This window comes from Ambystoma mexicanum, chromosome 5p (assembly GCF_040938575.1).
Source record: "Ambystoma mexicanum isolate Mex_15411 chromosome 5p, UKY_AmexF1_1, whole genome shotgun sequence".
NCBI lineage: Eukaryota > Metazoa > Chordata > Amphibia > Caudata > Ambystomatidae > Ambystoma > Ambystoma mexicanum.
Window position 1 is genome coordinate 760,180,756 of NC_090930.1, and position 21,098 is coordinate 760,201,853.

The 21,098-nt window shown below is 48.7% G+C and overlaps 1 protein-coding gene across 2 annotated transcripts in view; it reads left to right on the forward strand.

Annotated features, from left to right (window-relative positions):
- The window catches only part of PDCD6IP (programmed cell death 6 interacting protein), a 1,152,781-nt gene that overhangs the window by 86,260 nt on the left and 1,045,423 nt on the right, over window positions 1-21,098 (forward strand). For both annotated transcript variants that reach the window (XM_069613187.1, XM_069613188.1), the window contains exon 3: window positions 8,417-8,486. In XM_069613187.1, the coding sequence (XP_069469288.1) occupies window positions 8,417-8,486 (70 nt within the window). The remainder of the gene's footprint in view (window positions 1-8,416; window positions 8,487-21,098) is intronic.

Sequence of the window (21,098 nt, forward strand, 5' to 3'; positions counted from 1 at the left end):
ATGTCAGAATGTAGTTGAAGTAATGGTAGACAGTGAGGCAAATGAGCCTGCTTTCAGTTTTTGGCAGTAGGGAGTTGCCAAGGAAAAAGCAACCCCCTTTAAAAGAAGCATCCTGACAAGTTGTATTAAAGACACTGCAGAGGCTACAGAAGGGGTAGTATTGTTAAAGTAGTACTTTTTTATTTTGAAATTCATCTGTTCCATCCTGGAAGGAGGTTATCTAGGATTACCATTGGTGCAGATTGATTTAGGACTTTATTTTTCCTTGGAAGCAATGGACTTTGGACATTCCTGAAGAACAAGATCTACCCAGGACAAGTAGAGGTCATCCAAGACATTGGTTATTTGCTAATCTTTCATTTATGTTGTTTATGCTTTGTTTTGGTTGTTTTGTTGCTTTGTTTGGGGGCCAGTTTTGTGTATGCTCTGAGATTTTCACTTAGACCCTAGACTAGGTAGGGAATCCCCTGGTAGAGTAGGCTTAGTTTTTTTTTTTTTACAATCTTTGTTTATAATAAAATGTCAAATCTGAGAACTACAAGCAGTTGTTCGCCTCGCATTACTGAAACCTTACAGAACCCACCATACATTTCAGACACACAGGATCAACTACCCTTCCGATGTGATGAAATCAGTCCTTAATATTCTCTATGCAGTATCTTCTACTATATTAAGCGCAGTCGCATGGTTATGCTCGCTTCTCGGAGTGAGCACAGCGCTTCAACCCAGTCTTCCTCCTCCAAGGTTCACAGGTTCTCCCATTTCTCTGTCAGCAAGGGTTTTGAAGCAAAATTGTAGAGGAGCAGATGGATGCCTGTCCTCTGGTCCCCCCACCACCATCTTATTGAAGTAGCCGACAAACTACAATTGGCAACCCATGCACGAGCTTGACATGTTCATACTGCGTCGCATGTATGAAAGACGATATGCACTCAGAAGATACCCTCATATTGAGACCGTGGAAGGATGCTACCAGGAACGGAGTCCACTACGAAGTTGTCGGGATGTGATTATGAGTACTATGGATGAACTCTAAAGAAAGTCTGAAGATGACCGAATATCATAAAGGAGATGAATGAACCTATGCTGAAACCAAATGAAAATACATCAAATGGACAATGTAACTGAAGAACAAAGCGAAACATGTACCTAAAGACCCAGTAATCGTGAATGTAAGAAGATGAAATAATGTGCTGACCAATAACTCTAAATACGTTGTAACGTAAGGTAAAAAGATACATAGAAACTTGCTAAAAAGGGGTATAACTACAACATTTAGGACGGCCCTTGGATGAAAATGGACAACGGCCTGTGCTAAGAATCAACCTTCACTCAAAATACGAGCATAGGATTGCAAACTGAAGAACTGCTGAAGAAGCTGTTTTCACATGCAGAATAAGGGAGTGCCTTGGCCGAGGATCAAGAAGGCTATTTTGAGAGATGGGTGCAAGACAGAGGGGGTTGAAGGAACGGAACACGTTCTGCTAAGATTAGGATAGACAAGGACCGTTGCAAGTGTCATGTACTGAACAATTACAAGGGCAAAAGCCTCCTGTGAGGTGGTTAACAAGTTTCTAAAGGCCAAATAGGGTAATGGCAGGCACCCTGTTTAATAAAAATCAAATGGTCACATGTGACTCGGAAGTTGAGAACAAGGGTTATTCATTAAAACCCTGATGTAGATTGTGGTCTGTTCAAACCCCCTCAATGTTCCAGAACAGTGAGCAGACTGAGGTCAACTACAAACGGAAGGCCTTGGCTAAGCATCAGGTTGATGACATACAAGGGACTAATTGGAAAAACAAGAAATGAAATTAATTGACACATTTCTCTAGCACCTAGGTTTAATTTCTACTCTTGTGCTGCTAAACAAGCAGAGAGTCCAAGGTTGGATGGGTTTGCCAACCAATCATAAGACCTGCCATGCACTTTCACATACAATATTGCAGTTACCAATGCGCTGTCATGATCGGTATACTACGTATGTAGAAGTAGGTAGCTCATTTTGTGTCCTACAGACACAGGGCAGCCAATGAGATGTTAACACCTATATGAATCAATAAGTAGATATATTCCCCATATCCAATCCCTCCTGTTGATAGGTTTTGTAAAATTCTTCATAGGATGATGTCATAAGTGACGTATAAAAAGGTATATGAACTCTGTATATACAAGAGGAAGTGTGAATATGCAATTATCTATTTTGATGGCTGTAAAACACCCTGCTGTCTTTCATTGAGATTAAAGCAATATTATTGCCACTTTACTTGGAACTGTCCAAATATTTGGTCTTGGATATTAATGGGTTATTCCGTCTAGCGCAAACCATTCAGCATCTGATGCAATTGTGTGATTGCCTTGCCCTGATTTTTCCCTCTAGGAGATTGGCCTCTATCGGGTCTTTCGGGTATATTCCACGTGTCTTGTTGTTCATGAGCCATGACATGTTGCAACCTAGTCTAGGTATACCGATCTCACTCCTGCAGGCCATATGTCTTGCAAATGCTGAGATGTCTCAAATTGACTTTGTACTATAGCATCCTTCACTTTCCAGATGCCCATGTCCTGCCATCTTCTCTGCAAACCAAATGTATACACCTCTTGCAAGTCTGCATTCCCCCCCCGCCCCCTTACGGGTGCCTGCATGGTCACGACTCTGCCCCCCCCCTTCCTCCCTCCTGCATTCTTCTCCATTGTTCTAAGAGCTGTCTTATGATAATTAATGGTACAGGCCCCAGGTTGGGTTAAACCTTGTTGCCCCGTTCCCGTATAGTACCTGCAGCGGTGGCCGGGTGCCCATCTTAGTCACTTCCAGCGCTATGTGTGGCAAACCCCTCCCTTGAATCAGACATTCGTTCACTGCCATCAACTGGGAGGCCCAATAATAGTGCTGCACATTTGAGGTTCCCAACCCATCATCCCATACTGATCCGACCAACGTATTTAGTGCTATCCTCGGTGTAGGATAGTTTTTCTAAAGTCCATCTAAGTGCTTCATAAAACACCTGAGGCAGTACATTAATCTACTTTGTATAAGGCCTCGCCACCTGAGAAAATTTGGTAGTGTAGACAGAGCAGTCAGGCTTATCTTAGGAGGGAGAGAGGGCTGTAGTGTGGTACAAGGAAATTGTAGCATACATATGGTCCAGAGAAACACTGAAACACCACGTATTGTAAAAATAAAGGGTTTATTTAAATACAAGTGGATCAAGATAATTCTGGGTAAGTAAGTACTATAACATCATATAAACACATTCGTAAAAACCAAAGTAATAACTATGGTATGCAAACCAAGGTATAACCTTATTTAGAGGAGCAAGAAGCAAGTCCAGGCGAGTCATACTTCTGGTTCTACATTCTGGATAGCAATATACTATTCTTGAGGAATAAGACCAGGTTAGATATACTTTTAGAATACCATCAGTAATTCAAGGGTAGTTGACCCTGTCGGTCATGCAGTGATACTGAGTTATGAAATCATATAATAAACCAACCCTGTTACAAGTATACTCCTTGCAACGTTACCATCTAGAACTCTGTTCAGAGCTAGTAAACAAACTTGTGTTCTTTCTGGAGGGGCCTTAAGCTACTGTAAGTATGAACACACTCATTATTTTAGAATGCACTCAGCATTTCAAGGAAAGCAAACCCTAGGCACAATGCATATCAGGGTACGTAATTGACCCTATGACTTTTCAAACTGTTCTACTACGCAGTTTCAGGGCAAGCACAATCCAGTGTTAAAAGTTTAGAAGAGCAGCAGTTATTGAAGCTAAGCAATGAACAATAAACTTTTACTAGCGGATACAAGTATTAAGTTACAGACTGTTTAGATCTGTATAAAGCGTACCACGGAAAGCAAAACCTTTTGGTACACTTTAAGAATTACACTGTTATTCAAGGTAGGTAAACCCTATTGGTAAGCTTTTACACTCATTCAGTTAAGCAACAGTACCAACACTATTCAAAGTAAAAGGAGCAAGCAGCAACTTAAAGTTGGATAATAACCTTTAGACACTTTGCAACTTTTCTATTGCAAAGATTCAGTTACTCTACTAACTCTTTGACAAGTAGGTACTTGATTTTGATATTTGTAGAGAGCATATCTCTGGGAACCAAGCAGGAGTCCTGCATCTGGGTGCAGTGTTATGAAACAACAAGGCAACAAACCTACTTGGCAGAACAGCAGTTTTTAAGCTTTTTCTGAAAAGACTCGATTTGATGCAGTTCCAAATGGAGGTAATTCCACAGCCGAGGTCCTCTAGAAGAGAATATTCTGTCACCTCCTCGAGACTGGTCTAGACAAAGATACCGCCAGCCGATGATCTAAAGAACGTAAAGCTCAAGTTGGCTGATGGGTTATACACTTGAAAATCAAGCACAAGGTTTATAAAAAAAAATAAAAAAAAAATAAAAACTCTTTGCAGAGCTGGGAGCCAGCGAAGTGATCTGTGATAGCCCAAAACGTGAGTGCTGGGACAATGAAAAAAAGAACCAAACGGCCGATTTCTGAGCAGTCTGAATGTGCTGCGGATGTACCCAGAAGAAGCACATTGCAATAATCAAGCTTTGAGTTGGTTAAAGCTCCTACCACAGGTCCACAATCTTTCTCAGTGAGAAGAAGGAAGTTAGATTTCAACAGTTTAAGTTGGAAATGTACAGGACCGATCTGATTGCGAAATGCAACCAAGATCTTTTTTTATTTTGGATGACAGTTGGATGGGGTACACAAGCAAGGAAGGAAATGAGACCAAAGGTAGGTTGGTAGCTCGCTTTTTCTTTGAACCCAAGTTATTTCCGTTTTAGCTAGGTATAATTGAAGTTTATTTTCCAACATACAGAGTTTAATTTTCTCTGCACAAGCCACAACTCTGTTCAAGGCTTCACTAGATTGAGTGAGCTGGACATGAACCTTAAATACGTACTTATACACTTGTTATACTTTCAAGACTGAATTCTTCTCATGACGTCCTTCCCTAGTCTATAGCATACATTTTCTCAGAGGCAGAAGAGGGACCTCACTGGTCTAGGTGTCACCTGTAGGTCAGGATAGGGTTCAGTTGCAGGAAAGTCAAAGTGTCGGAGTGTATCTTCTTAAACAAGTAGCAGCAGCTTCAGCGTTACTTAAGTGTTTGGGAATTTCTGAGCAGGCTCCCTAACTGCGTTCCAGCATTAGGCCTGGCCAAGTGGTATATGGGCAAACTCCCAATCGGCCTCACAGGATGCACACCAGACGTAACATGTATTACCCAAGCCCACACAGTACCTTAGAAGAAAAGAGGGTGCATGCCTTCAGGATGCAGTAGCACAGGACCCGGTCCCTGGATTCTTGGTCTGGAGACAAGAAGTAGACACTGGATGGTATCTTGCAGCAGCACTAGTCAGAGGAGACTTCCAGCAAAGGACTCTTCATGCTTTCTTGCGGCTCTGTGGATTTGGTCCCTTTTTACAGCAGCCAGATGAAGAGCGAATAACGCTAGTTGGATTCTCTTTGCTAATCTGGTACTGCACTTTGATGGGATTTCAAGGATTTGAATTGTCTCTGAAGATACAGCAGCAGTCCACCAAAGTTTCAGTGAGGTTCTGACTTTGGAAGACCATGCACTGCACTCAGGCTTGAGGTCCCAGGGTATTGGTGGTTTGCAGCCCAGCAAGGTCGCAGTGCGTCGTGGGATGGTGCAAAATGCAGGTCTCCTTGAGACTCGTTTGTCTCACCAGCCTCCTGGTAGGAGTCGTTATCGTGACCCCCCCAGGTCGATTAGAAGGAAGGGTTGCATCAGGCTCCGGTTAATTTGAAAATAAGTCTCTGATTCATTCCGGAGGGCCTCCGAGATACCCTCATTTTTCAAATGGAACGCATCAGTCTCCAGTGCCCTCTCACCCCCCCACGATGACCCCCCCCTGTCTGTGTAGTCTCCTTCCCACACAAGTTAATAAGAATCTGGGCGTGGTCTAAGATACCCCTTGGGAGGAATTTGGCCGTTTCCACCCTGCCCAGCATATTGTTCAGAAGGAATACATAACCAATACTCGGAGGAGTGTTCATTAGATATGAGAAACCAGAAGGTGTCTCACCCACTAGTTCCCGGGGATCTTTCATCCAGGTGGCCAGGACATGGAAATCGCTGTTGGATCCAGTTCCTGGGGGTGGACCAGTTCGGGAGGATCTCCTAGGTGAGGGGTCTTACAGAGGGTGAGATGCATTATCCCCTTCCCTGTAACACCTTTACCCCATCCTACCCGGTAGGATATTTAGGAGCTCTACCCTCCACCCGCCACCCTTTACAACACAAACTTTCTCTTGGACAGCCGGCTATAAGGGAAAACAGACTAACACCTGAACCGTGTATCTGACCTGTCCCAATACTATGGTCGGACGAGGTCAGGCAGATACCGACAATCACTCACACCTGACTTCCATTACACTTCCCCACATGGATAAAAGGTGGAGCACAAGAGCACGAGCACACTCTGAGCGAGGCAAAGCGCACGAGGAAACCGCAGTTTTGAGACGGCAGCTGAGCAAGAGGGGAAAGACCGCAAAACCAAAGGGGATTGCAAGGAGGGAAATTCCCTTGACCTGATCAACAAGGAACCATTACTTTCCAGAGACCTCGAGAATAGAAAGAGTAAGACCAGGAAACCAGGCGGGAGAATCTTGCATTGTGTGTTGGAGATACCGGGGGCTCACTGGCGTCAGTAATCAAGGTGGGGAGAATCATAGCTCAGGGGCAACGTGCTTGCCTTGGAAGCAAGACACGGAGCAACAAAGGTTTGATTCCCCGGGTCGGCGGTTAGAAACCTCTGGGTATTAAGCGCGTTATAAATAACCTGTAAGCCCTCGCCTGCGCGTCTTCCACCTACACTTCCAAAACCTTTGCCTTACCATTTAAGTTCCTAGATGTCTTTTCTCATCGGTTGCCACTCTGGCTGATTTTCTGAAGCCCCTGCTGTAAAATGCTCACCTCAGCCCCGCATTGCGTCCGCTTTTCTTTCCAGCGACGACTGCGACTCCTTGATTACGAGGAATACTTCACCCAGCAATGGTGTCGACTGGGTTGCCTCCATACCAGCCTAGTTTCTGCCCTCTCCGCAGTTCGTGGCCATACCCGGGTAACTGTGAAGGAGTCCATTTTTGCCTGCATGTGTATTTTCTTCCTCTTTGCCATGTTATCAACTGCTGCCCTGTCGACTATTCACTGCTTTCTTTTGTATATTGCTCCTGCGATTCAGTTACTGCAACCCTTTGTGAGGCAATAGTCACATACTTTGCAATCCGTCTCCTTTTTGTTTTTAAATGTGCACGCCGTGCTTATAGCCCCGCTCCTTCACTCCTGCCGATTCTGTGCTGTGCCATTTTTGTTAATACGTGCTGCTATTACTGGCAGCGCCCCAAGGTGTGCTGCCCCGCCCACCTCACGCCCACGCCAGCGGTGTTGGAGCAGAGCTGGACAGAGATGTGTTGAGATTGTCATGCTGCGCAACAGCACCCCTGCATATGTTTTATAAGGATTCGTGTGACAATACTTTATTTAAATTTTTTTTTTAATATTCTTAATGTGTGAGGCTTAATGTATTTTAATGTACTTACTAACTGGAATTAATGGTGTTTCTTTGTGTGGACTCATAGTAGCTGTAGACCACTCGCACCCTTCCTGAGACTAAGCCTCGACTGCTCTGCTACCTCACCTTGATTGGGTTTTGGGTAACTTTGGTCTTCTCTTTTCACCATAATGAGGGCCTCCTAAAATATTCCCTACAGTGATTTTGGAAATTAATCTCAACACCGTTTTGGTCATTACGTAACAATGGTGGGTACCGTATCACTAGTACTAGCATTGAGCTTAGCCACTCACAAGCTGTTATGTTTCTCACCATCATTCATGTGGGGCCAATTCCCAGTTAAGCTGATAGAGGTCATGAAGTGCCAGTAGGTGCTAACAGCCAAAAGTCTTACCCAAGGAGGGTGGGGGTGGCGGGAGATTTTCAGTAACCGTTCCTTGCAGGGTCAAGACTTGACACTGAAACTTTTCTTAAATACTTTACTTCTCGCTAACCTGCACAGTATTTGCCTTGCCTTCTCAGAAGATAAAATATTATTTTAATTCAATCTTTGTGTGGTCATTCACTCATTGAATGTTGTGTGTTCTTCTGTTTCTTGAACCGTCCAGCTTCGCTTTTTAGTTTCCCTTGACTGATCAGTCATTGCTATGACTACTGTCTGTGAGCCTAGGAAACCTTTTAACTGTGGGTCAGTGCCTCTCACCTTGTGAACATAGGGTTGAAAGAATATTTCCCAAAATCTGTTCGCTTTCTCTGCTCTTCTTTGGCTTCATCCTAAATGCTTGTCTGTTTGTTCTGTGTGCTGATTTTGAAATACAAATATTGTAATCTGTGTTTTCCTTTACATGCATAGCTTTGCTTGACGTTTACTTGGAAAGATGCTTTCGATAAAGGATCGTTGTTTGGAGGCTCTGTTAAACTTGGTATGTATTTCAGACTATTTTAAAATAGAAATGTTGTTTTTACATTATTTCAATGTAGCTCCATTACTTTGCCATGAAACAAATATTAACGTTGAGCTACTGGATTTATAAATGCCAACTCTTTAGATGGTACAGGGCATGGATTTTGTACTAAATCCTGATGGAAATCCCATTAGGACTCCCATGAATCTCCCTTGTCACATGGCTCCCCTTAGCCAATATAGGGCTAAACTATCCTTTTATTGGTTGATACTTCCCCTGGCAGTGTTTAAGAAGGGGCTTTGCCTCACCCCCTTTTCAGTCTCCATTTGCAGGGTGGCCACCATGTGCTCTGGCTCCTAGTTTATCTTGGTCTCCATGTGCTAGTGAGTCATTTCCAGTTGGGTTTGGGGAGGATTTGTCTCTCACTTGTCAACCTGCAGACCCAACTCTCAGTTTTGCCCCATCATTCCCCTGGGATCTATCTGGGGGTTGGTAGGTCTGGTGTTTCTGTGGATTCTCTTTTCTCTTTGGCAGAAACCAATAGGTCTATTCCATTCTTGTTCTTGATTCTATTCCTCTAGTTCCAGTCTAGGTTTTCTTAGGTGCCCCCAAGGGCCCCAGGTGCACTCTTGGATTTACGGTCAGAAGAGAGGCTGACAGACTATGTGCAAGGGACAGTGGTACCAGTAACCATATACATAAGCACACTGACATTTCCAGAAGTCAGCAAACCTCCATAATTGACAACCAGTAAAAGTAATTTCCGGAGACCCCCTGACCTCCATCTAGCAGAACCTTCTCATGAACTTAATCTACGCCGTTTGCTTTCATGGCTGGGCTCACCTCTCCCGAATCCCCCCCACCCTTGCACAACCCTTCGAAATAGGCTCCACTTGGCACATCAGCCAGTTCAGAAGAATCCTTTCAAAGTGAGTAGGGAACCACCTGGTAGTCCAATTAAGATCCCTTCCTCCCTGTCCTTCCTGTCGGCCCTGTCCTTCCTTCCTTCCTGTCGGCCCTGTCCTTCCTTCCTTCCTTCCTGTCGGCCCTGTCCTTCCTTCCTTCCTGTCGGCCCTGTCCTTCCTTCCTGTCGGCCCTGTCCTTCCTTCCTTCCTTCCTGTCGGCCCTGTCCTTCCTTCCTTCCTGTCGGCCCTGTCCTTCCTTCCTTCCTGTCGGCCCTGTCATTCCTTCCTTCCTGTCGGCCCTGTGCTTCCTTCCTTCCTTCCTTCCTGTCGGCCCTGTGCTTCCTTCCTTCCTTCCTTCCTGTCGGCCCTGTGCTTCCTTCCTTCCTTCCTGTCGGCCCTGTGCTTCCTTCCTTCCTTCCTTCCTGTCGGCCCTGTGCTTCCTTCCTTCCTTCCTTCCTGTCGGCCCTGTGCTTCCTTCCTTCCTTCCTGTCGGCCCTGTGCTTCCTTCCTTCCTTCCTGTCGGCCCTGTGCTTCCTTCCTTCCTTCCTGTCGGCCCTGTGCTTCCTTCCTTCCTTCCTGTCGGCCCTGTCCTGTCCTTCCTTCCTTCCTTCCTGTCGGCCCTGTCCTTCCTTCCTTCCTTCCTTCCTGTCGGCCCTGTCCTTCCTTCCTTCCTGTCGGCCCTGTCCTTCCTTCCTTCCTGTCGGCCCTGTCCTTCCTTCCTTCCTGTCGGCCCTGTCCTTCCTTCCTTCCTGTAGGCCCTGTCCTTCCTTCCTTCCTGTAGGCCCGGTCCTTCCTTCCTTCCTTCCTTCCTGTAGGCCCGGTCCTTCCTTCCTTCCTTCCTGTCGGCCCTGTCCTTCCTTCCTTCCTTCCTGTCGGCCCTGTCCTTCCTTCCTTCCTTCCTGTCGGCCCTGTCCTTCCTTCCTTCCTTCCTTCCTTCCTTCCTTCCTTCCTGTCGGCCCTGTCGGCCCTGTCCTTCCTTCCTTCCTTCCTTCCTTCCTGTGGGCCCTGTCCTTCCTTCCTGTCGGCCCTGTCCTTCCTTCCTGTCGGCCCTGTCCGTCCTTCCTTCCTTCCTGTCGGCCCTGTCCGTCCTTCCTTCCTTCCTGTCGGCCCTGTCCGTCCTTCCTTCCTTCCTTCCTGTCGGCCCTGTCCGTCCTTCCTTCCTTCCTTCCTGTCGGCCCTGTCCGTCCGTCCTTCCTGTCGGCCCTGTCCGTCCGTCCTTCCTGTCGGCCCTGTCCGTCCGTCCTTCCTGTCGGCCCTGTCCGTCCGTCCTTCCTGTCGGCCCTGTCTGTCCTTCCTGTCGGCCCTGTCCGCCCTGTCGGCCCTGTCCTTCCTTCCTTCCTGTCGGCCCTGTCCTTCCTTCCTTCCTTCCTGTCGGCCCTGTCCTTCCTTCCTTCCTTCCTTCCTTCCTTCCTTCCTGTCGGCCCTGTCCTTCCTTCCTTCCTTCCTGTCGGCCCTGTCCTTCCTTCCTTCCTGTCGGCCCTGTCCTTCCTTCCTTCCTTCCTGTCGGCCCTGTCCTTCCTTCTTGTCGGCCCTGTCTGCCCTGTCCGTTATTCCTTCCTTCCTTCCTTCCTGTCGGCCCTGTCCGTCCGTCCTTCCTGTCGGCCCTGTCGGCCCTGTCGGCCCTGTCCGTCCTTCCTGTCGGCCCTGTCCGTCCTTCCTGTCGGCCCTGTCCGTCCTTCCTGTCGGCCCTTCCTGTCGGCCTTGTCCGTCCTTCCTGTCGGCCCTGTCCGTCCTTCCTGTCGGCCCTTCCTGTCGGCCTTGTCCGTCCTTCCTGTCGGCCTTGTCCGTCCTTCCTGTCGGCCTTGTCCGTCCTTCCTGTCGGCCCTGTCCGTCCTTCCTGTCGGCCCTGTCCGTCCTTCCTGTCGGCCCTGTCCGTCCTTCCTGTCGGCCCTGTCCGTCCTTCCTGTCGGCCCTGTCCGTCCTTCCTGTCGGCCCTGTCCGTCCTTCCTGTCGGCCCTGTCCGTCCTTCCTGTCGGCCCTGTCCGTCCTTCCTGTCGGCCCTGTCCGTCCTTCCTGTCGGCCCTGTCCGTCCTTCCTGTCGGCCCTGTCCGTCCTTCCTGTCGGCCCTGTCCGTCCTTCCTGTCGGCCCTGTCCGTCCTTCCTGTCGGCCCTGTCCGTCCTTCCTGTCGGCCCTGTCCGTCCTTCCTGTCGGCCCTGTCGGCCCTGTCCGTCCTTCCTGTCGGCCCTGTCGGCCCTGTCGGCCCTGTCGGTTATTCCTTCCTTCCTTCCTGTCGGCCCTGTCCGTCCGTCCTTCCTGTCGGCCCTGTCCGTCCGTCCTTCCTGTCGGCCCTGTCCGTCCGTCCTTCCTGTCGGCCCTGTCCGTCGGCCCTGTCTGTCGGCCCTGTCCGTCGGCCCTGTCTGTCGGCCCTGTCTGTCGGCCCTGTCGGCCCTTCCTGTCGGCCCTTCCTGTCGGCCCTTCCTGTCGGCCCTTCCTGTCGGCCCTTCCTGTCGGCCCTTCCTGTCGGCCCTTCCTGTCGGCCCTTCCTGTCGGCCCTGTCGGCCCTGTCGGCCCTGTCGGTTATTCCTTCCTTCCTTCCTGTCGGCCCTGTCTGTCTGTCGGCCCTGTCGGCCCTTCCTGTCGGCCCTGTCGGCCCTTCCTGTCGGCCCTGTCGGCCCTTCCTGTCGGCCCTGTCGGCCCTTCCTGTCGGCCCTGTCGGCCCTTCCTGTCGGCCCTGTCGGCCCTTCCTGTCGGCCCTTCCTGTCGGCCCTTCCTGTCGGCCCTTCCTGTCGGCCCTTCCTGTCGGCCCTGTCCGTCCTTCCTGTCGGCCCTGTCCGTCCTTCCTGTCGGCCCTGTCCGTCCTTCCTGTCGGCCCTGTCCGTCCTTCCTGTCGGCCCTGTCCGTCCTTCCTGTCGGCCCTGTCGGCCCTGTCGGCCCTGTCGGCCCTGTCGGCCCTGTCGGCCCTGTCCGTCCTTCCTGTCGGCCCTGTCGGCCCTGTCGGCCCTGTCCGTCCTTCCTGTCGGCCCTGTCGGCCCTGTCCGTCCTTCCTGTCGGCCCTGTCCGTCCTTCCTGTCGGCCCTGTCCGTCCTTCCTGTCGGCCCTGTCGGCCCTGTCCGTCCTTCCTTCCCCAGTAAAGCACTAGATAAATACCCCTCTTCATCCCTGACCCCACCAGCAGCACAGTTATAAACCTCTGCTATCCGGATATGGACTGGCCGCTTTTTTTTTTTTATTTTTTAAAGTGGGTAAGTGGTGTTCCTTCAATAGGAATGTTAGTGGGAAGGGATAAGTGTGTCTGCAGTTTGCTGTGTGGAAAGGGAATTTTGGGATGGCATCTTCATAAACCTCATCCACCAGTCTAAAGGTTTTCCAGTACCAGTAATCTCAAAACACAAAGTACCAATGCCCTATGAGCTCTTAGAAGTTCAATGAAATAGGGATTCATTTGGGGGATCAATAATGAAAGAAACCCTTCTCTCTGGGCACTCTTTATTTCTGTGGGCACCTTGCCTGTTACAGCTGCAAAAAATGGTCTCACATAATTTCTGACGTAAATGCAGTGATGGAGTCATGTTTTCAAACACAAACGGCTGTAATTGGCACAGTGGCTAGATGAATGTGAGCAGAAACCCCATACAGAACAAATGTGGCAGGGATGTTGCTTGGTCTAATCCACTCGCAGAATGGTACCTCAAACAGGCCTTTTCTGCTTCTTGCTTTGAAGCAAGTATCTCATTGGCTTGCTTCTCCCACCTTAACACTTGTTTTTGCTTGGTCAACTTTACTTGTATGTCCCATACCCTTTCTTGCATACTGATGGGTGTCTGTCCACTTGGACAGCACAGTAGCATGTTCCACTGCAAAAAAGTAAAACTTCCTGTTTTTAAACTTGTTGCCTGAGCATGCCTGTTGCGCCTGCCCACACTGACTCCTCCGACTGGCCACATTCGTCAGTCCTTTTTACCACTCAACCTGACTGGATGCTCTATGTACCGCTACAAACGTTTTAATTTTTGTTGCCTCACAAAATATATATATATTTTTTCTTTTAAATTCCTTACGCTGTTGCACCACTGATTTCACCAACATGCTTTTGGTTGAAAGCTGTTAAAATGGGATTTGCCTCCTGTTTCTGCAGCTTTCCGGCCTCGGACACGCAAGCCACTGCTTCAGGTGTCTGGGCCCCACCACATCTGAAATGCTTGGCCCCGGATTGTCTCTCGAGATAGTCTAGCCAGGGTGGTGGCCCGGCTTGGGGACAGGAGCCAAAACACGATGCGTGTTCCCTCTCCACAAGGAAGTGCAGGGAGAATGTTGAGGATCGAAATCATTTTTTTTTCAACACGTTTTCGACAAAAGGTTCCATCAGGCCCTTGCAGACCGCCTCTGTGATCCCAATTATATGGATGTTGCATCTGGAGCGCAATTCCAATTCCTCAAATTGGTTGTGGATCTTTTGGACCTCCTGCTGTAGTTGTGCTATATTGTGATAGTATTTATCGACCTTGTCTCGACTTCAGTTATGCGGGTGCCATTTTTTTCAAATTTAGATGTCAGGGAGCCAATGGTAGGTACGATGTTGTCTAGTTTCATATTATCTGCCATGAATCCATTCTGCATCGCTGCAAGCAGATGGTTGTCTCTAGATGCACCTGAAGTCGAGGCTTGGTCGCTGTCAGCCATTGGATAAGTGACTCCCGAGGATTTGGCAGTGGTGTTGGTGTAGGAGTGAATAGGCCCTTTTTTTGCCTTCAGATCAGTTTGTCATATTGTCTTACTGTGCGGTCGGGGCGGGAAGCTCCACGTAAGTAGGAGCGGTGGTGAACTCCAGGGGCAGTTGGAGAGATGTCTGAGTCTGGGGGTGATATTGCAGTTATCCACCAGTATAAGGTCTCCCTATCCGCATCCCAAGTGATTTGCCTGCTGGGGATTAGCTGAAGGAGCTAAGTAGCTTGTCTCACACTCAGGGAAAGCAACATGCAGTCAATACAGCCAGAGAGAAGACCAAGTCTACATTGTGGCAGGATGTTCCGGGCCCAATCGGGCAATGTTCGGGTCCAGAAAACAAATGGTGATCCCATAGGCAGTCACCCATAAGCGTGCAGTGTAGTGGAGGTAAACTGGCACAGTCGCAAGGATAAGGGGTCAAGCACCCCAGCAGGTTGCAGCATGAGAGATGCCGGATGGAAATACAGGATCCAACCTTCTGAGAGAATCCATCCACGCTGCACAGTGTAGATGTCGATTTGGGGGCCCCAGTACATCACCACAGACCCACCACCTCGAGCAGCTTTAGGGGTGAGCATGTCATGTGGCTGAAAAACATGGCCGTCATGTGTAGGGAGACAAGACAGGCCACATTCAAGAAGCCACCCAGCCCGTCAGAGCGGCACATAACTGCTGAACCCATATGCATGCAACTTGTGTTAGCCGACCCCTTACCCTCATCCGAAATAATTTGGCTCACAAAATTTGTCAAGTGTTGGCAATAAAAGGCCATAGGATTTTATTGTGCAGATATGGTTATGGAGATAACAATAATCACATCAAAATAGTATCATACCTTTGGGCACCGGGTCCTGAGGTTACCCCCTCTGGCCCGTGCCGCCACACACTGGCAGGTTGCCGACTGACCGTGTTCCCCCGATCTCCTAGTGACAACCCCTGGAGGGCAAGGGTTGCTGAAATTTCTCTAAAGAAATGTTCCATGCCCTGGTTTGATAAAAGAGTGCCGTCCTTGAGAAAAAGGCATGGGTCACCCAGGGTAATGGCCGGATGCTTTATGAAGCCCAAGCCTTTTGCTGTACAGACTTTCTCTAGCCCCGAGTTTTCTTCTAGAAATGTCTACTGATTTGGAACAGTTGGCCCCCTGCCATTTCTTTCTGGGTAGGCTGGCCGAGAAGTATATTTGTTTCCCTCTAGTTGTGTGAAATGCCTGCTAGGGAGGAGCACATTTCCTCAAATAAGTTTCTCCTTCCTGTGGTAACCAGATCATTGCCCCCTAGGTGTATTTCAGGAATTCTGGCGGATCTCTGTATGCGACCAGCTCTGCTAGTGTTTCGTGGATGTCGGCCCACCGTAGGCCTCTGTATCCCCACCAGGAAAGCAATGGTGTTTCTGAAGTGTGGCCCTTCTTGGGTTTCTTCTGCCCATCGGCCTGTCCCGAAGACGAATGAGTGCCCGACTATCCATGCTAAGCGGAGTGGGGTCCTCCCTTCGCCTGATGTTTCTGCAGGCAGGGAGAAAGAAAGGTGGGAGGGGATGGGTATATTAGCTGTGGTCTGATGTATCTTTTGTAACAATCTGACTTCCATCCCCCTATATTTTTTAGCTGTTGCGGCGGTGCCAGGCCTCCTTGCCATGCTGAGGTGGCTGCACCTATTCTAAAGGAGTGGGTGCCAAAACCCTTGGGGTCCCATCCTGCTTTGCTGATTGCTTTCATCAACACCCCCTTAAATTGTTAGCGGCTTAGTGCCGAGGCGTCCTTGTGGATTAAAACCCCCCCCCCCCCCTCCTTTTGGGACTTTACGTGTAGTAAAGGTTGGTGATGCACACTGGGCAGTTTGTTGCATCATCAATGCAACAAATGTTGATGGTTCTTTTGGCCCCCGTTTTTGACTGCTGGATTTCTATGCTGATGCTGTCCTGTCTGACCCTGACCTTCATGATGCCTAATCCGTTGGTGGCCTTGGTGCTGGAGGCGATAAGTTCTCCAACCCGGAAAGCCCCGAAGTAAGCCAGAAAAATGCTGTTTTGAATAATATGATCTCATATGGGTGCCAGCAAATGGCTTCCAGTTGGTCTGCTCGTTTGTTGAAATCAAGGGGACTGCGGGTGTCTACCTGGGGGCCCTCTATTCTGGCCCAGCCTTTCATGGCGTAGGAAATGAGGGCGATCTGGGTGGGATCTGAGTCACCCCGTATTTCTGAGAAATATGAGATTGCTACTAGGTGTCTCTTTGCCCAAGCTCTCTTAAAGCCCTGCTCATGCGCCCATTTTAAAAATATTTCTATGTCTTTAATCATTATAAACTTCACATGGTTTAGCCCTGTGGCTCTAAATACTGTTTGTAAGCACTTACTGTACTGCGCTGCGGTAGTGCTTGCCAGTGCTTTCTCTGCCATCTCTGTTAAGAACCCCAAGCCAGGGTTCGTGTTTTCTGCTGGCAGCAAGTTGTTGGTACCCGTTTTTGAGGTGCCTCGTTCTGGTCAGGCATCCCGGCCTGGGCTCTCTGGCGCTGGCGTTGATGCCGTTATTCTTGTATTCCATTATTGACCAGCATTCCACTGGTATTGGCGTCTTCTGTTCCTGGGCTTGTGGTGCTAGCTCCCGGAATCTTGGCCACTGAAAGCGAGATAAAGCGTCTGCAATGTTCTTATCCACCCCCGAGATGTGCTTTGCTTTGACCACAATGTTTTCTTGTAGTGTAACCGCTGTAATGGCTCGTAGGACTTTCAGCACTAAAGGGCATTTGGTAGATCTTCTGTTTATGGAGCCTACCACGGCCATGTTGTCGCACCAGACCAAGAGTTCCGTGTTAGCAAGCTGCCTGCCTCAGATGTGTAAGGTTAGCCAAATGGGAAATATTTCTAGGAGGTTGATGTTTTTTGTCCACCCTGCAGATTCCCATGTTTTGGGCCATTGTCCTGCCACCCATTCTGAGTCTAGTATGGCTCCAAACCCCCTGCTCCCGACTGCATCAGTGAAAAGGACCCTTTTTGTCCATGTGTTCAATGGCATGCGCCAAAGTGAGGTGCCGTAGAATTCTTTAAGGAAATTGCCCCAAATTTCCAGATCTTGTTTCACCTCTGTGCCTAGCCGGATGTGCAGGTGGGTGTGGAGTATGCTTTGATTTTTAGCTACAGACTTCTGGAAAATACCCTCCCCTGAGGGATGATTCTGGCTGCGAAGTTGAGAATTCCTGCTAATGACTGAATTTCTTTTACTGTGCCCTTGTCTTTTGTCAGGCCTTGTATTTTCTCCAGAAGTTCTGCTATTTTTGTTTTCGGATTTTGCCCAGAAAAAATATGTTGGTGGCTGGTTTGGTCGTTTTTTTCGTTGCTAAAGGTATGCCCCACTGTGAAGCCATTCCTTCTAACTTTGCCAGGGCCCTGCTGCATTCTTCAGAATTTGCTGGTCCCATTACCATGAAATCATCGAGGTAATGTACTATCTTGGTCCCTGGTCTCTGTTTTTGGAAAGCCCATTGAAAAAGAACTGAATTGCTCAAATAAGGTGCAAGATACTGCGCATCCCATGGGGAGGCATCTGTCTACATAGAATTTGTTTTTAAAAGTAAAACCTAGCCATTGCTGGGAATCTGGGTGAACAGGCAATAATCTGAAAGCGGATTCGATGTCCAGTTTTGCCATCAGGGGGCGTTCCTGCCACATTCCTGTATGAGTCTTACCGCCTCTTGGAAGTGTGTGTAGGATACCGCGGATTCTGTGTGTGGAATGCCGTCATTTAGCGATTGGCCCTTGGGATAGGATAAGTGATGAGCTAGCCTAATTTGCCCGGGTTCTTTTTTAGGGACCAGTCCTAGGGGAGATATTATGTAATCCTTGAGAGGCATGTGGTCCCAAGGTCCTACAATCCTAATTCCTTCTTGATTTTGCTCTCCACCGTTTGTGGGTTGTCCCTGGCTGACTTCAAGTTCTTCGGGACATTCTGAGACCCTGTGCCCTTGAAAGGGATGATGAAACCCTTGGTGAAACCCTGCTGGATTGCCTCGCTGGTTTCTCTGTCTGGGTAATTTGAGTGCCTCTCTAAAATTGTCTGGGTTAATGGGGGGGGGGGGGGGGGGTGGGGGTTCTGCCCAGTGCTAGCCAAGGGGTTGGCAGGGTGGGGTTGGTGCTAATCTGTTGTGTTTTTGGCTGGTAGGCTGGGGTGCAGTTGCTTGCTGCGTGGTCACCGTTGCAGTTTGTGCAAGTGTGTTTGTACCAGCATTCTTTCCCCCAGGTGCACAGGTTTTTTCCAAAGTTCCTACATGGGATGTTGGCTTTTGGGGAGTGGTTTTTGTTCTGCCTGTGGGCATTACTTAGCCGCCCAGGGCTGATTCTTCCGAAAGGGCTGTTCCCCTTTTTTGTGTTTTTCAGTGTCAGACTCTGGGGCCCTGTGGGTTTTTGCTATTTTTGGGGGTTGTTTGTGCGGCCTCTTCCTCTGATGGAGGCTCAGCGTTTAACATGTATAAATCATTCTGGACCTCGTCCCATTCTATGGCTGGCCTCTCTGACATGCTTCTCCTAAATCTAATATCATATGCTAGCCAGGTCTTCCCTTTCTGGGCGATTTTTACTTCTCTGATTTTATCCATATATGCCCATAATTTTCTGCCAAAATTGAGGAATTTTTCTTCATATATAGTTGCCAGGATGGCAAAGGCCTGCAGCCAGTTGTCCCAATTCTGTTCCACCTGAGCGTTTCTGGCTATGGCTTTCTCCTCTATTTTTTTGGTATCCCTAAAAGCACCATGATGTCTGGTTCTAGTGTTATGGTGGGTTTTGCGGGCCTAGTCTCGGCTGTGGGAAATGTTTGTTTGCCCCTGATTTCTAGCAACAATTACTGCATCTCACTCATGTTCTCGCATAGTTTAGACAGTTTTTTTGTTACCTTTTCCCATGCCTTCTGTTGACTTCCTTTTCTTTGGTGGTGTTGTCGTCCTCCTGACCGGGTGGTATGGGGGACCCCTTCTTTTGGTAGGCCATACATATTTTCTCTGACCCAAGCCCAGCCATAATGCTCAGCTGCCTCCATGGCTGCTAGTAAGTGGGGTGATTTGGGTTCCTGGGAAGGTGTTGGAGGTTCCTGTGATCTTCGCTTGGGACCCATGATTCTTTGGCCTGTTCGATTACAAGAAAAAAAAATTATTTTGTGTGACCAGCAATTTTTGTTCAGCCCCTGTGCGTTTTTTTGTTTTTTTTCCATGGGAGGCCGTTTGTGGGCCTCAGACCCTTGTTGTTCCAGAGCTGGCTTGCCCCCCAGCCTCTTTAATGTCACACGGTTGCCCCCTTAAGCTATGCACACTGCTGTCTGAGCGCTGCTTAATATTACCGAGGATTTTGTAATTCTGCCTTTATATAGGTGCTACGAGGACTTGGGCATCTGAGCACTGCTTATTATTGTCCAGGGCCCTTCCTCCTGTATAGTTACGGCCTCGTGTGTGAGGTTATATTCTAGGTTTCACGGAGCGTGGGTTAAAACCAGCTTCTTTCACTTTTGCAATTGCAAAACCGTGTGCGTTCTGTGGCTGCTCGGGGGGGGGGGGGAGGGGGGATACAAACTAGCTGCTTTCACTCTTGCAATTGACAAACACGCGTGCGGCTGCACGGGGGATGTTTATCTTAGCGGCTGCATTCTGAAAGCAACATTCCCTTCCCTCGCAACCCGGTGTAGCGGCTCACCTGAAAAAGCTGAAATTTACACGGTGGCCTACGCCGGGGTGGTTTGTTTGCTTTTCCTCCACGCTTGCTCGGGCTGGCCTGGGATCCTGCTTCTTCATGCGCAAGTCCCCGGGGATTCCTTCTGTTTATCCAAGATTTTTTGCCGCTCGCTTGTAAGACGGAAAGTTCTGAACAGTGACAATGTTCAAAGGGAGGGGAGAAAAGAGGCTGCAGATGCAGTGAACTTTTAGAGTCTGCTAAAGAAGCAAAGTGTGGAAGACGCTGAGTGAACAGCGAACCTCCTGTTTGTTTGGGTCCTTGTTCAGGGTCCACAAACAGATTGTGTTTTCTTAGAGCCCTGGGTCTTTTATGTGCATAGTAGTGGGGGTTGTGCTCCAGCACCCAGGCCGGGTAGCCGACTGTAACGCTCACCTGATTCCCGTAGAGGCGCCGGTCTTGACTGGGCGTATACCGTATCTTCAAAGGTGATTTGTAACACACGGCTGGCTCTTTGGGCTGGACCTCTGTGCTCTGTATGTCTGACTCGAAGGGTAAGATGTCTGCAGATAGAAAATATGGGATTAAGGAACTGGGTTATTGAATGTCTCTCTTCTTCCCTTTCTCTTCTCCTGTAGAACCCCAAAGGTTAACGCTCTCACCTTAGGTAAGTGAACGCCGTGCTCTCCATCTGCCTCGGGGCAGGGTGCTGTAACCAGTTTCTTCACTGGATAAGGGGAGCAGGCCTCTTGACTTCAGAGGACTGCTGTCCGTTGTTTACTGCACGAACGGTAAGTTTCGAGTAATTCTAATGTCTTTAAAGTCTTTAGTAATGATGTCTCTTGTTTTGCAGGGTTCCGGCGATGGTGGATGACGGGCTGAAGTGAGTTGAAGATGGAGCCCGTGTGATGAATAGAAGCGCCTGGAAGCACGTAAGTAAGCGCTTGTTGCCTGCTTCACGATGCGCTCTAACTGTCTTTTTATTTTGCAGGTACAAGTTCGGAGCGGCTGCAGGGTGCCGGAATACCCACTGGGTTAGATGTGGAAAGGAGTACTGGCATGTGAGTATTAAAGTTCCCCAATGTCTTTAAACGCACCTTGTTTTGTCTTTCAGATGCGGGATGCAGCACCGAAGGCCTCCGGAGCGCGCGAAGAGTAGGTAAGCCTTTGTCTTTCAGATGTCGGAATGCAGCGCGAGGCGTTGGTGACAGCCGATGGACCAGGTAAGTGAAGAGCTGTCACTGAAGACCGTAATGCTAACCTGTTCTTTCTTGTCTTTATAGGTGTTGCTGAAGACTGGATTCAGGATGGTAAGCCTTTTTCCTTAGGCCCAGGATCAGATGCAGAAGACACAATGAGCGTTCTGCTGCAGAGGATGCAGAATAACGCAAAGCAAGATTCATCCATC